This window comes from Schistocerca gregaria, chromosome 5 (assembly GCF_023897955.1).
Source record: "Schistocerca gregaria isolate iqSchGreg1 chromosome 5, iqSchGreg1.2, whole genome shotgun sequence".
NCBI classification, from domain to species: Eukaryota; Metazoa; Arthropoda; class Insecta; order Orthoptera; family Acrididae; genus Schistocerca; species Schistocerca gregaria.
Window position 1 is genome coordinate 458,749,032 of NC_064924.1, and position 16,065 is coordinate 458,765,096.

Sequence of the window (16,065 nt, forward strand, 5' to 3'; positions counted from 1 at the left end):
TCGGTGACAGCTATCTGCTTGCAACGCACCTCTTACAGGCGCCATTTTGAGGCTACGCCACCTAACGGAACTTGACAAACTATAGGGACTGAAGCGGGAATATTTCACGATGTCCTACAAACAATTCCGTATTTTTGGCGGAGAAAAGTTCCATTACTTAGTGAACGGTCCTCGTAGATACAGGTCCGTAGTGGTGGTACGGACTGAAATCCCCACGTCACACTACCGTAGCACGCCTCTGGACGCGCCAGAAACTAAATACTGCTAGTGAGTATCGCGCTGTAACTCGTTCTCTGTATTACCGGAAAAGTTGTTAAAATTTCGTGGTAAGATCTCGTCGCAACCGAAAAACGCTGGTCGTGACTCGCTTATCACATTCGTGACACTGTCTCCCTTATACCGCGATAGTAGAAAACGAGCAACCCTTCTTTGAACTTCGATGTCATCCATCAATCCTATCTGGTATGGCTCCCATACCGAGCAGCAATACCCCGTAAGTGACGAACAATCATGGTGTAGGCACTCCCTGAACTTGATTTACTGCATCTTCTGTGTGTTCTGCCAATAGTACGGAGGCTTTGTTCGGCCTTCTAATAACTTCAGAGTTCCAGTTAAAATTCTTTCTAATGATAAACTATTCGACTAGGTATTTAGTTGAATCAACAAGTACTCGATTTGGTCTATCGTGTAACAGAAATGTAAGGAATTTCTTTTAGAACTCGTTTGAATGTACCCTCTTTCACTTATTTAGAAAAGTGCCACTTACCACACCTCGTAGATATCGTGTCTAAGTGGTTTTGTAATTGGTTCTGAACTTCTTGTGGCTTTACTAGACGGTAACTGACAGCATTATCTGCAATGAATCTTACTGCTTAGATTATCTCGTAAGTCGTTCATATATAAAGATTAAGAACAGCACAGGGCCTATACGTACCTTGGGGCACACAAGATTATTTCCCGTCATTTTCGACAGAAGATAGTCCAGTTGGATTGGTGCGACTATAGTCCTTAAGCACGTATTTCATTAGAAGCCGCTTGAGAGGAACGGAGTCAAAAGCCGTCTGGAAGTCTAGAACTATTGAACGATATTTTTTGAATTCTTCCTGATTGTATGCCAGTATGTTTTCTTACAGGTATATTGGAGCATAATAGTACCTCCAAAGTTCCGCTAGGAACACATCACTTAAAACATTCTGGCCGAGTTCCTGGTAATGATCCAACACTTCAGGAATGAATGAAGTTCAGGGCTTGTATTGCGGAAAGGAATCGGCGTGACGTTTACAAGGAACCATCTTCTCATTTGCCTATACCTGGATGACTATATAAAGTTTTAAATTGCCGTCCAACCGAATACGATACCATAGTTTACAACGCGCCACCTTACTCGATCAAACGCTTCAGGTATTATCGTATTGAAATACTCTTTCGGGGCACCGTAAACACCCTTAAAACATCGCTGCGACTGGGGTAGCTGCCCACCTATCGCAAGTGTCGTCTAAGACTGATGACAGACTCCTGGCATGGATAACACAGCTATAGTAACGGCGAAAAGTGCAGACATCGCAGCGCAACATATTAGATACTTTGCTCTTTTAAGCAACGCTGAAATTCACACATTATTGTGCAATCTGCTATGAAACCAGGAGGCCATGTACTACACGTAATGAACCAGCGTGAGAAACTCCCAGCTAGTCTCACGTACGTCAGCTGCTCATAGCTTTACTGCAACATGGAACGTACTTGCCGAAGGCAGAAATGTTCCGAAAGGACCCAAGATTTTCCTGGAGCTAACCAACTCAATATGGTGCTTGCTAAACTCCTTTGATACTGGTGATCTGGTCGCCCTGCTGCCTCGCTTACTTTATTAAAATACACATCACGTAAGGGCTTTTCTCCAGACTGAGGCATTTGTGGTCACATCAACTGGTGAAGTGGTTAATTAGAATTTCAAAAATAGTATTCTCTCCGAATGTAATTTTTCATAAAATTTATGACCTCGCCTGTAAAATTTTCTGTGGTCGGAAGGTCAGTTGAGTGGTCGGTTACATTGTTGGAAGCGATCTGCTCGTTACTCATGGCCATCTTACTGATATCGTTAGTCGAGAGAATCAAGACTTTGCAAAACAAATAAAATCTACACAATTTGTACTGCTTATCTTTACCACATGCCAGAGACACGTACCGGTATTACGCGGTAGCACTGACGTATCTACGTGCGGACGTCTTGTCTGGCGTAGCGGTAATACACACACAAAATCTAGCTAGTTAATTAGTCCATCAGTGAAAACAGCATCAGAGTTGCTACACTAGTTCCTGAGATTAACCTTCACATATAGACAAAAAACGCGGTGGGGAGTCTGTAATACGCGGTGTAGTGTAACGACGTGTTTTGTATAAATGATTTTCTTTTGACATATGAACATGTGCAGACTTTGTCACCTACGTCAGTTACAAAGCACTTCAAAATTATTAAAATTCTTTTTTAAAGTTGTCTCTGAATGGTTCTTGAACGAAACTGTAATTAAAACATCATTTGAGTCGTATGAGCAGAATTACGTTACTCATACCAATTAGTTTGCGCAAACCTTTTTCAATTTAGATGTCGTTTCTTTCTTCTCAGAAATTATATTAATGCAAGTTATCTGCTTTAATAAATATTAAAACCACATTGAATAAACTTTTAAGACTCACTCACAATGAACGTTGTCAAAAATTAATAATCTTGTCAAACAAATTAGTAATACTTCCTCCTCAACATAATTCCTCCTCAACATAATTCCTCCTCAACATAATTCCTCCTCAACATAATTCCTCCTCAACATAATTCCTCCTCAACATAATTCCTCCTCAACACAATTCTCGGAACATGTATTTAAACTTTTGTAGTATATACTAGTTTATTATCTTCGAATATACTACATATAGACGTGAACATGAGCCTTGACAAGATAGGACTGAACATTTACAACATGATTAAACTTTCTATGATGTCTTTGTTGTGGAAACATTACAGATTCTTATTTTTTCAGCTTTTAGAAGCACGACGCAACAACTCGGTTTCAGGATCTTCTGTTGCTCTTTGGCTGTCGACCCGCGACGTATAGTGGCCAGCAATTTTCTCTCTGGTCCCGACAGTCTTCGTTGCGCCACCCTCTCCGTACATGAAACATAAAAATAAATAAACTTTAGAAAATTCACAAACATTACAGATATTACAACATACATAAACAAAACACTAATTCAAACTTGTATTCACCTGCAAACTGGGCTGACACTGGTGGATGGGTGACGCTTCAATTTCGCGTCCCACTACAGCGGTGATTCCTAAATACTAAAATCTACGGACGTTCAGTCCGTGTCAGTGCTGATTATCACAGGAATTCTCCTATCTGTGATATTTCCGCGCTTCCTGTGGTTCTTGCCGTGACGCGCTGTTGTGACTCAAGAACTTGCGGTATTTCCGGTCACCGTACGTTTCCCCGAGGAAATGACAGTGAGTGACTCGCCTTGAACCCGCCACGATGCGACACTGCCGTCCAGGGGACACTAGAAGCACGAGGAGCTCCCTCAGAGCGGAATCAACGCACTTGCAGCAGCTCGGTGAAGCCTTATTCACACGCGACGAGGCAGATAATGTTTACGTGGTCGCGAACGAGAAATCTAACCTCACGAGACAGGCCACGCGTCACGTGCTTCTTGTGTTTTCAAGCCATTTGCGACTACAGCGCTCTCCAGTTGCAGCTATCTGCTGTATCGGCTCCCAAACCATACATTTGGTTCGCGCAAATCGACGCACGTGAAATTCCTTCGTTAGCTCTTTTAAAAGGGACATTTCCTCCCTTGTTCATATGCTAGTCACGCTGTTCTGTCTATATTGTACATAAACTTGAGTAGCGATAAATTGTTAAAAGACAAAAAGGAAAGTTTCATGTCTAATATTTGCGTTTCAGGACATTTATATTTAAATAGCATTAAATATTACAGAAAACATTTCTGTTGATTAGTAAGAAAGTCCCAGAGCCTTTTAGAGAACTTGAAGATAAAAAAAATGAAAAATTAGGATAAAGCAAAACACGAACCCACTCTACAGTGCTTCGTACCTCATCTTCTCCACCAATTAAGCGACACAGAACTTCGACCAATGACTTCTTTTGTTACGATCATCTGACGACTTTAATTGCCGATATGTTATCTTCAGTTAATTATAATTCCTACCAAGAAAGGCACGTATTTTTATGAATCTTCAATGTCCCGTTGCCTAGAAACGGCGTACTTTAATGTCACGCAGTTATAGCACAAAAATACGAAAATCGTTTAACCACAAATATAACACTCCCCTTCTTTTAACCAGGCCGCGGTGGCCGAGAGGTTCTAGACGCTTCAGTCTGGAACCGCGAGACCGCTACGGTCGCAGGTTCGAATCCTGCCTCGAGTATGGATGTTTGTGATGTCCTTAGGTTGGTTAGTTTTTAGTAGTTCTGAGTTGTAGGGGACTGATGACCTCAGATGTTAAGTCCCGTAGTGCTCAGAGCCATTGGAACTTCCTTTTTAATGACAGTTTAAAGAGCAGCTCCATGTGCCGGTGCTTACAAACAGCATCTATTCGTAGGATGTAAACTATAAAAACCACCAAATATGGGCTTCAGATGGAAGCGACATAAAGTGTGGCACCTTGAAAGTTCTGCGTGTAACGCAAAGAGTGGTTCAAACTTTCGTGGCACGTTGCCGATACATTGCAGAACTGATACGGGGTTTACACTGAAATGCCCTGTTTTCATTTTGCTCCCAAGAAACAATTAAATGAAGTTGGTTTACTCTTAAAAAAAAGTTGGATGTGAAGTTGAGTTAAAAAAAAAAACTAAAACATTGAAACACTTACATGCGATCCCCTGCGGTGACTCGAAGAATGCCTAATTTGTATTCAGTTTCTATCCAGGTTCTTTGCAACATGTTTGGAGGAATGGGACCGATGACTTTCACAGTCAGAATATTCAACACCGGCATCCATATACCGCTTAATTTCACGCCCTCCTCCTTTTGATTCAAATTATTAGGGTGTTTGGCGATTTCGATTGCTTCCCTTTAAGAGCCTTTCGTAATATCCGCATGTGGCCGCTAGTACTTGCGTCTCCCCGAAACGAATATGGTGGTTACCTGGTTGGAAAGCATGCTCCGCAACAGCTGATCGCTCCGTTCCTCCTCTTCAATTGCCCTTGTTCAAAACGTTTGGAAGAGCACAAGGGTAACCAGGTAACCACCATATTCGTTTCGGGGAGACGCAAGTACTAGCGGCCACATGCGGATATTACGAAAGGCTCTTATAGGGAGGCAATCGAAATCGCCAAACACCGTAATAATTTCAATCGAAAGGAGGAGGGCGTGAAATTAAACGGTATATGGATGCCGGTGTTGAAGGTGTGTACCACCCGTCCACCACTGGGTGACGGCAACGGCGATCGACGGCAGCGGACAGCGGCCAATTGCACTGACGTTTCCAAAACACGTGACGTCACGCCTCGGCGCGGGAGCGCGCGGACACGGAATTTAGCGGCAGTCAGTAGCGAGTTATGGGTGTGTTGGACCTTCCATCGAGCTATACGCCCACTTGAAGATGTCCCCCGCAGACGGGGACGAAACCTTGGGAATTGACACAGAATTCATCAGCCGACCACGGCATAACAGCCCGGATAATTATAATGGACATGACATTTCCGGCCGTAAAAGTCTAAATTTTAGTAACTTGAGGTTGTTTGCTACAAAATATCACATCTGCCGATTCTGTAATTCATCTCAAATTTATATATTATTCCGAAGCTGTGAAGTCCTTTCTGACTTGCCGAGTATTGAATGCCGAACCCAGAGCCTTGTTTAAATTGAAACCTCTGTCCCTCTTATATAGAAATAAGACTGTGAAAGTGAATGAGCAGCAGGTGTGACGTTAGGTGTCGTGTGTTGCAGATGCGAGAATGGACGGCCTGGCTGCTGCTCTGGCTGTGCCTGTGTGGGCGCGGCTGGGCGCTGAGCAGCGGCGCGCCCAACAGCACGTGCGCCTCGATGACGCCGCACCACACCGGCTCAACGCCGCAGAGTTCGCCGCCGCCCTACACGGTGACTCCGTCGGTGCGACAGGTGGCGCGCAACGGCAAGCTGACCGTGGCGCTGGCGTCGCCGCAGGGCCTGCCCATCCACGGCTTCCTGCTAGAGGCCCGCGCGCCCGGCTCCGACGAGGCCCAAGGCGCCTTCACCAGCTACCCCGACACCGCCAAGACCATCAACTGCAACGGCCGATACGCCGTGAGTAGAGTTGGGCAACACGATTCTTTTTCCCGGTTCAATTCCTACGATTCAATCTCACATTGCGAATCAATTCCTACTACTCGTTCACGATTCTTACGGAATGCAGTTAAGTTCTACATCTTACTCACAGATGGCAGGACATGTCTGAAATCGTGTGTATTGGGAACTGTGTACTCGCTGTATATCGTTTGTCATCGTAGTTCGTGTATTACTCGCGCAAACTAAGCTGACGTCGGCGCGGTGGCTGATGGTAGTGATAGTAAATGGGAAATTCTTTTACGCTCGTTCCCGTCAGCCACCGCCAAATATCAGCTTTGTTTTCACGAGTAATATTACGGCCCACGAACTTCGTTTGTTCGTTCTGAGCTTCCTTTGTTAACACGCATCCATCAGGGGGTCGTAATCATTCGGCACGACTCGGCAGTTGCCTTCGAAGCATAGCGTACTAAGAATCGATGAATCATTGGAACTTGGAATCGTCACGACTCGCAAACACACAATCGTTCTTACGATTCTTTTGAACGACGATTCGTCCGTATCACGATTCGATTCATACGATTCTTTATTTAGAGACGTTCAAATGAAAGACTCATTCACGAATCGCCACAACTCTAGCCATGAGTACAGGACCGTCCCTTAGGCCGGTATTACACTCTCAAATTTCTTTGTCAAAGATTGATCAAATGTTCGTCAAATATATTTGACAAAGATATTTGATGTGGCCCTGAAAAGGGCTATTACACTGTCATCATATTTTTCGTCAAAGTTAAAGATGGCTGACAACAACTTGTTATTAACCGCAGCAGTTGCATGTACCACAATTGCACTGTGTGCACATGCGGAAGGGAAATGGGGAAAAAAGGAAACGTACCTGGGTGAACCCGTGAGTTCTACGACGACACGATAAACCAACAAAACTTGTTACGTGAGCTTATAGTGGAGAACGTTAAGTCGTACATAAATTATTTAAGGATGGATGAGCATAAATTTCTGTATGTGCTCAGTGAAGTGTGTCCTCATATCACAATGCAAAATACTCACTTAAGAACAGCTATATCTACAGAAAACAGGCTCACTAACACATTACTTGCTACAGGAGAGAGTTATGTTAGGTCAGGTCTCCAATTTTCTTAATCTATTTTTGTATTCAGGGTACCTCACGATGTAAAGCGCCTCATCAGTTTCATACAGGTCTATTAATTTTGTAGTTGTCGGTACCCACCATTTCTATTTACCGGCAATGTTTATACAAACACTATGGATCACACAACGCTGAATCGATGCTAGCGCTCCACGTGGTAACATGTCACATTGCAGTGAACAGAAGACAAGCAACTTCTTTGATCATATCTACAGCGAGGCCCTAGATTTGATGGAAATATTTGACGACATTTGACTAAGTTCCCTATTACACCATCAAAATTCTTTGAAAAAAGGAATTTGATAGTGTAATACCGGCTTTAAGCCCCTTTTACACTATCGACTTCATTGTTCCAATTGACTACGTGCACCAAGTGCATGTACTGCTTCGACCATAGTATGGTATGGTCGAAGATCTACTGCAATGCCCTGGCGGTTTATTGCTGTACTGAGCCGTCTGTGTTGAGTGGTCGTTTTCGTTTACAGGCCAGCGCCAAAATGGCCGGTATTGTGAAAGCGGTCTGCTGTGGAGTTTGAGGGCTTATCCTTTTTCACGGAAAAATCGAAATACAGTAACAAAACGTAAAAAAAGCAATGAGAATAGAGTTAAATAATGACCAAATGAGAATTCATAGTGGAAGTTCTTGTCAAAGGTCGTATGGTAAATTGTTCACACTACTGAGAGCTGAAAGAATAGGAAAAGTATCATCCAAATCTTTCAGAAAACATTTGGTCGAGGAAATATATGCCTGTAACACATCAGAAAGTATGCAGAACGCAGTAATAGCCCCCTTTTTCCTTTATAATTTGTATCTTGTTTTCTTTCCAGGTGCCGAATGACGTCGAAAACTAGTTCTCTTATCCTGTAATTACGAGTTGTTAGCTGTTCAAAAACCTTTCATTAAACGTTTATCTATCAACGTTGTTTATACTCACTGTAGGTTCTTTCTCTGTAAAACGTAAATACTTCTTGTTTTCAGATATTTCGTTCCTCTTGTAGAACACTAGTAGTAAAAAAATACCAGAACTTTGTGTAACTTTTGTGTGTCACGAAAACAAAGCAAAGAACACAATAAAGATTAAGAAGACACTAAAGAACAAAATTCATTCCTATAATAGGAGTGAACTCGACCAGGATAGGTTATAAGTTCCAGTGGTAGCAGACGCTTCCTTTTCCTGCAACGTTTGGGAGTTCTTTAAATTACCTTCTGCTAAGTGCTCGATACACGTACGGCTTTTGCACTGATACATCGTTTATCACTTCCAGTGATACTAACACTTACGTTCCGTACATAAAATACTCCCTACCGTACTAAGTTTTGAGAGCACATATTACCTGCAGAACCAACACATACTTCGGAAATCGAGAGATGATCTTTGTCGGTACCCATATTCGCCACCATGTTGCTTGTCAGTTGTGTGCATTACTGAACAAATTTATAATATTAGCGTAGCCCTCGTAGTCACCTTGGACTAAAATTCTGATATACTTACTGTATTAGGCGTCAATGAAAATACCTCCTATTGCACCAGATAAGGACGAGCCCAAGACGAGTCTATGTTACTATTAAATATTACCCTGAATGTATTGCAGTTGAGGATTAGTTCTAGTAATGTCATAAATTCTTTAATTTCAGCTTATGAACACGTTCTGTGCTTTAGTAATTTGTTCTGAGTGTAATGGCTTCTGTAATAGGAACATTACAGTATCGGTTTGTGATATAAATCTGGAAGCATATGGAATGTTTCTCTAATTTCACTGACTAGCATGGTACTGTTCTCTACAGAACAGGTTGTTTTCCTTGTCTCGCTTTTTTCTTTTCTTTTTTTACCTTTATTGGCCCTTCGTAGACCTTGTTTGCTGCTTCTGGATTTTGCGTTAAGCTCTCTCTGATCAATAGTCGGGCAGACCTATATGTTAGGGGAAAAAAGGACTGATGATCTGGTTGGACTGCTAACGCAACCACACTACTAAAACAGGTTTCATGTATGAAGTACTTATTTTAAGAAGTGATATGGTTTGGCCGAGTTTGTATGTAGGGAACGACATACTGCAACTGAGCAAAGATTCAACAAAAGAAAAGGCCAGTTAAAGCAAACATTTCTTGTAGACAGGATAAGAAAAGTAATGTCTCCTGTCTGGATCCTAAGGCCCCCTTATTAAGATCACAACCTAAATTATACAAAGAGGGATGACAAATCGCACCAGTAGTGAACTGTTCCATATCCCTGAAGGTTCTGCTTCAGTATTTGATTTACAGACGTGTGTGTTCTTAATATGCACAGAGTAAAAAAAAATCTAACACACAACTTTACTGCAGCTAGTTACCCATTTAAAGGCTTAAAGTAATGTGAAATTATGTAGCATGTCACATAGGGGAATAATGCTGGAATTGGTTAGCTCCTATGTATTGCGCTAGGTGCGGTTGAGTAGAATACCTTGGAGACATGCATACGTAGGCGACAAGCCACTGGGATTTCACTTACACCATTATTAAATGTCAAATATTTGTATACACCGGTACTTGAAAAACATAACTTCACACAGAAAATGTTAATTAGCCAGAAATCTTTGTCAGAATCAATAATAACAGTAATGATATTTGTAATTGAATCAAATCTTTAAAAAAATATTTTAAGTTTTTAAGGTGTGGAAATTGACCAACTTCTTAACACAATTGACAATAGTGTAATAGATTTTAAATTCAAGGTAAGTGGATTGACTAACACAACAGATAAATATATTAAAAAATTTAATATTCAATATTCAAAAAGCAAATCGTCTGAAACCGTTAAAGAACAACTGACAATTTAACTACGGCAATCTCCAAAATGTTCAGGTACAACTACAGTGATCTGGCCATATCAAGATACAAAACTGATAAACACGAAGTTGCGGCTGTAATCTTTAAGAGAAAGCAGCGGTAGCAGTTGCTAGTGAAGGTGGCGTATTAGGTCGTAGTCAACTTCCGTAGTCAGCTCACAAGTAAAAGATGCCCGTGGACCACACTCTGTGCTGGGACGTCTTACAGTACAAAAATATACAAAGTTTAACCTCTATAACAGAGAAAGACACAATAAGCTTACAGGTCATGATAAGCAATAACACACCAAAATCTTCATCTACCGCGCCTCACAAGATATCACCCAAAATGATTTAGTTTAAAAAAGGAATAGTACATAGATTAATACTGAAGCAAATCATGTATACAAAAACTTCTCCTGGCGTACCGGCGCATTAATAACAAAACTGATTTAGTGACAGCCGGTGTAGAAAAATAATCGCCCCAGTTCAATACTGAATCAAATGACAGGTGCAATAACTGGCCAAACAACCATGAGACAGGCAGTCGATTAGTGGAAAAGAACCTTACCGACGTAAGCTTAATTTTTACATTACTTTGGAGGTTTAACTTGAGTGGCACTACAGCCGACCGCGCATACTACGCAACTGTTCTAGACATAGTCTACTCTGCGCCACTGGTACTTGTCTATGTTAAGTCAGTGTCACAGCCGGAGACAACGCTGTCTTTGAACGAGACAGACAAATCCGGCAGATGTTCACCAGTTATAGATCAGCAAGACGGTCGTTAGCTCTCGGCTTCCAGGCTCAGGCTCAGGTCGCTGTGTTGTGCGGTGTACGTCCTCGTTAACGGCGGCAAAAGCGCTGTGCCCCTTTTCGAGAGGTGCCTCTGGTACGAGCCGCGCTGGTCCAGGATAGATCACGTCAAGCGTCCAAGTTAATCGCCATACACCAGCCTCACGCATGCTCCTTCCAGTCTATAAGAATTCCCACTCCGGTCTTGTGCACGGCATAAGAAGTGCGTCCATATTTCCACGCACGCCCTCTTGCCATGGCATACCGTCCAGAGAGCCTCAGCGAAGCTGACGATAGGTGGTCGAAATGGAAGACAGAGCAAATGTACCAAAGAGTGCGCGGCCCCAGAGAGAGCGCAGTATGTGTTCCTAACAGTTGATTAAACTAATTAGCTCGCCTCTGACGTAGTTGTATTCAGAGTGATATCAGAAACACCTCGTAGAAGTTGTCCGCAGAAATCCTGCGTTTCAGGAGTGGAACAGGCAAGACTCACTTTCCAGCTTTCTTGATGTAGATTTGGTACTCCGTTGCATAAGTTACACACAGAATACATGAGCAGTATCTTTCAGTTCTTGTCTGCGTTGTGAAAGACTGGCTTCCAGTCTACCCTACTGTAACCACATGTTTTGCTAATGTGACGTGTGCTGCCATCTGTTGACTCCACTTGGAATGATTGGGACGTTATATGCGCGCTCCTTCGTACAGAAACAAAGAGTGCGCATGTTCTCTTTAGGGCATAACTGCACATTTCTACCTTGTGTGTGTGTGTGTGTGTGTGTGTGTGTGTGTGTGTGTGTGGTCCGAAGGATAGCTTTTGTTTCCGAATGACTTCAAATTTGGTTGCCCCCTGCTCGTGGTAACGGAGGAGTCTGCTTTAAGGAAAAGACTGAAAACTGTGAGTAGAGAATTTTAGCGTTTCCAGAGGACTGGATCCAGCGCATTGAGTGAGATGGTGGCACGAACAGTGCTCTTCATTTAAGGGTGATATTGAGTTCATTTGTGACATTTACTAAATGCGTACTCTTTGGACATGTTTTGCTTACTCTTAAGCGCAATTGAACGAAAGTGTTAGTTTCCCTTTTTTTTATTTTTGAAAATTGCATCAGCGCTCTCTCTCTCTCTCTCTCTCTCTCTCTCTCTCTCTCTCTCTCTCTGATTAGATTAGTACTTGTTCCATACATCATGAATACGACACTTCGTAATGATGTGGGACGTGTCAGGTTAATAAAAGGTGTCTATACAAGATATTACATGATACTTAGGCCTAATATTTTTATTTTTTTTCTCACACTCACGCGTGAATGAAGCTCTAGAATCTAGTCTAAACCAATGGCAAGTATCCCCTACAGCTGGCAAAACGTGGCGAAGTAGTGCCGAAGTTTGCGGAGGGGTACCTATTTGTGTTCGAGCCTCCCCCGCGCCATTCTGTCTTGACTGTACGGTATTCCTCCGCCTAACGGCAGAAATTGGTGCCTTTTTTTTTTACCAGCCTGAGGTTTCCAAATCACATGTCCGCTCTTATTTGCCACATTACTGTTTCCTAAAATAAATGAGCTATTAATGCTCCACTTCATGCGACGATAGTAGATACGATGTAGGGTCTAGTGGGATGACTGGCTTATTCTGGCAATTCACAATTAACATCTTTAATTGGCCAGTTAATTTCGATATTTAAGCAACGTCATTTCAGAGGACAGCAGCTGCCTTTTCGCAGCTGTTTCAGAAACTGCTACAAATGGACAGTTTTATGTTGTCTGGACTGACGAAGCTATTCACTGTTTCTCCGCAATAGGTGATAGTTATGTTCCATGAACATCTCGGTACTTAATGTGCCATAATTTGTATGCAGCAGCAGTCATCAGCCGGTGGTGTTCATTATAGTCGGCTACTGAAAAGCAGATCTTCAACCCCCTCCACACACACACACACACACACACACACACACACACACACACACACACACACACACACGAATGCTGCAACGGCGTTTCATTGTTGTGGGTAACAGTTCAAACCAGTGTGCCACAACGTGATGGTCTATAGAAATTTGACTTACAAGGGTAGTAATAGTAACCGAAGTGAATATATTAAATTTACTTACGTAAATGTAACTATTTAAATGCATTTCAATTTTGTAATTAATCGTTTAACTTTTTGAGGAATAAAATAAAATGGAAAAGTAGTAGCAGCTATAATCGAACGGGAGTCAACTAATTAACAGTCGGTGCGCTTGAGCGCTGGCTTGTGCGACTCGTACGTAAACTGACATTCGAAAACCCCTCATGTTGCATGGGTAAGTCTTTAGAGAACTTATGCATTATTGTATTTACGTGTCCAGTCTTGCTGGCCCTCTCAGTGCTATGGAGAAGCTACTCCCATATTAAGTAGGAAATCAGCATCCATTGCACCATTCAGATTGCCATCGATAAAATGGGGGCCAATTATCCTTCCTCCCATGATGCCGCACCATACATTAACCCGCCAAGGTCGCTGATGTTCCACTTGTCGCAGCCATCGTGGATTTTCCGCCCCAATAGTCCACATTATGCCGATCTACGTTACCGCTGTTGGTGAATGACGCTTCGTCGCTAAATAGAACGCGTGCATAAAAATGTCATCGTCCCGTAATTTCTCTTGTGCCCAATGGCAGAACTGTACACTAAGTTCAAAGTCGTCGCCATGCAGTTCCTGTTGCTTAGAAATATGGTACGGGTACAATCAATGTTGATTTAGCATTCTCAACACAGAGGTTTCTGAGATTCCCGATTATCGCGCAATTTGTCTGCTACTGATGTGCGGATTAGCGGCGACAGCTGCTAAAACACCTTCTTGGGCATCATCATTTGTTGCAGGTCGTAGTTGACGTTTTACATGTGGCTGAACACATCCTATTTCCTTAAATAACGTAACTAACCGGCGAACGGTCCGGACACTTGGATGATGTCGTCCAGGATACCGAGCAGCATACATAGCACACGCCCGTTGGGCATTTTGATCACAAGTCATACATCAACACGATATCGACCTTTTCCGCGATTGGTAAACGGTCCATTTTAACACGGGTAATGTATCACGAAGCAAATACCTCCGCACTGGCGGAATGTTACGTGATACCACGTTTGTGACTATTACAGCGCCATCTATCACAAAGCGAAAAAAGTGGTCCAACTAAAACATTCATATTTCTTTACGTACTACACGAATATGTAATAAAAAATGGGGTTCCTATTTAAAAAACTAACTTGATATCCGTTTGACCTATGGCAGCACCATCTAGCGGGCCAACCATAGCGCCATCTGGTTTCACCCTTCAAGCTAGACGAGTTTCGTTCTTCGTAGTTTTCGTTTGATGCTTATTTTGTGAGAGATATGGCCCGGTCACTATCAATGGACCACCCTGTGCACGTGCATATCGATATACCATGACTCAAGTTACATAACTGTAATTTTGTGAGTATTCAGAATGAAAGTATGTATCGAGCAAAAGACAGTATCTCAAAGAAGGAAGAATCAGGGAATTACATGCGAAAAAAAAAAAAAAACCAAATGGTTCAAATGACTCTGAGCACTATGGAACTTAAGATCTGAGGTCATCAGTCGCCTGGCACTTAGAACTACTTAAACCTAACTAACCTAAGGACATCACACACACATCCATGCCCGAGGCAGGATTCGAACCTGCGACCGGACTGAAGTGCCTAGAACCGCACGGCTGCCGCGGCCGGCAATTACGTGCCACTTCTTTGAAAGAAGAAAAAACTGCAACTAACTTTTAAGTTGCCACAGCTTTCTCAAACAAAAGACTGTGCTCAGTAATTGTAAGAGAGTATGTCCCATCTGTTGACAAGAAGGGACACGGAAGTTACTAACAAAACAGTCACCTACCTGAAATCCATCTCCTGCAGAATCATAGAACACAGTTTTAAGAAAGGAGTCTTTAGCAGAAGGATCACCTCCATTTCAAACATGTATTTTCGCCCCGGAGGGGTCCCTAATCTCCGGTGAATTTGTGCCTGCAGCACCTCTTCCATTTCAGTGCTGCATGTCTACACTTCCAATATTCTTTATACCTTCCCTTCGGGAACATGTCTCGGATATTTTTGGGAATGTGTTTTTGAGTTTCAATAGCTTGACACCAGAGCAACCCCTCATCTGCCTTTTTTCTTCGTTGTCCATCTCCTGCCCTTCCTCCGCTTCGGCATTTGAGGTTTCTGCTTCTTCGTCCTCCCTGTATGCTATTGAAGACCGACGCACGCGTTTGACACGTAATTCGGGCCCCTGGTCGACACAGTGTTCAGTGTTCACATGTTAACACACCCCACCCCCGCTGCAGGCCAGGCCCAGGGAAGGGTGATTGCCTAAGCTGTGTCCTTCCCAAATTTCCAGATGTTCCCACCGTCAATAGTTCGGGAAGTATGAGCAACCACCCGATGGCCCTATCGTACTGGGACGCTACGGCACGTCTTCTGGCTGCTCTACCGGCAGCGACCAGGTGAAACGAAATGATCGTATGGCATTTATTGGCGGGGATATCCCCTTCGGGGTTCGGCCGCCGTATTGCAAGTCTTTTTAGTTGATGCTACTTCGGCGACTTGCGTGTCAATGATGATGAAAATGGACACTCAATACCCAGTCACGTGCCGGGAATCGAACCCGGACCTTCTTGCGAACACTCAAGTCTGGCGGTACAAGACGCCAGATGATAGCCTTCAGTCTCAGCTCGGCAAAAGAGCTGAAACTTTTGTGTGCAAGTTCGAAATAAAAAGAGAATGCAGAAAAAGTAGTTCTGGGCACATCCATTCATTGCTGACCGTGATATTACCGGCTTATTTGACTCGCTTTACTACGCAAGACATTACAGTGTTATTTTCCAGTGCCCTGATACTGTCAGTTTGTTCATTTGACGAGATAGTGGATAGTGGATATCTCCCGAGATTAACTGGCGAAAAAGTCACGTTTTAAGGAAAATAATCACCAGAGAAAAAGATTTTCGTGACGTGTACTCTGCAGCGATATTTACAGTTTTAGTT

The 16,065-nt window shown here is 42.8% G+C and overlaps 1 protein-coding gene across 3 annotated transcripts in view; it reads left to right on the forward strand.

Annotated features, from left to right (window-relative positions):
- The window catches only part of LOC126273103 (putative ferric-chelate reductase 1 homolog), a 346,200-nt gene that overhangs the window by 267,369 nt on the left and 62,766 nt on the right, over nucleotides 1-16,065 (forward strand). For all 3 annotated transcript variants that reach the window (XM_049976539.1, XM_049976537.1, XM_049976538.1), the window contains exon 2: nucleotides 5,959-6,294. In XM_049976539.1, the coding sequence (XP_049832496.1) occupies nucleotides 5,959-6,294 (336 nt within the window). The remainder of the gene's footprint in view (nucleotides 1-5,958; nucleotides 6,295-16,065) is intronic.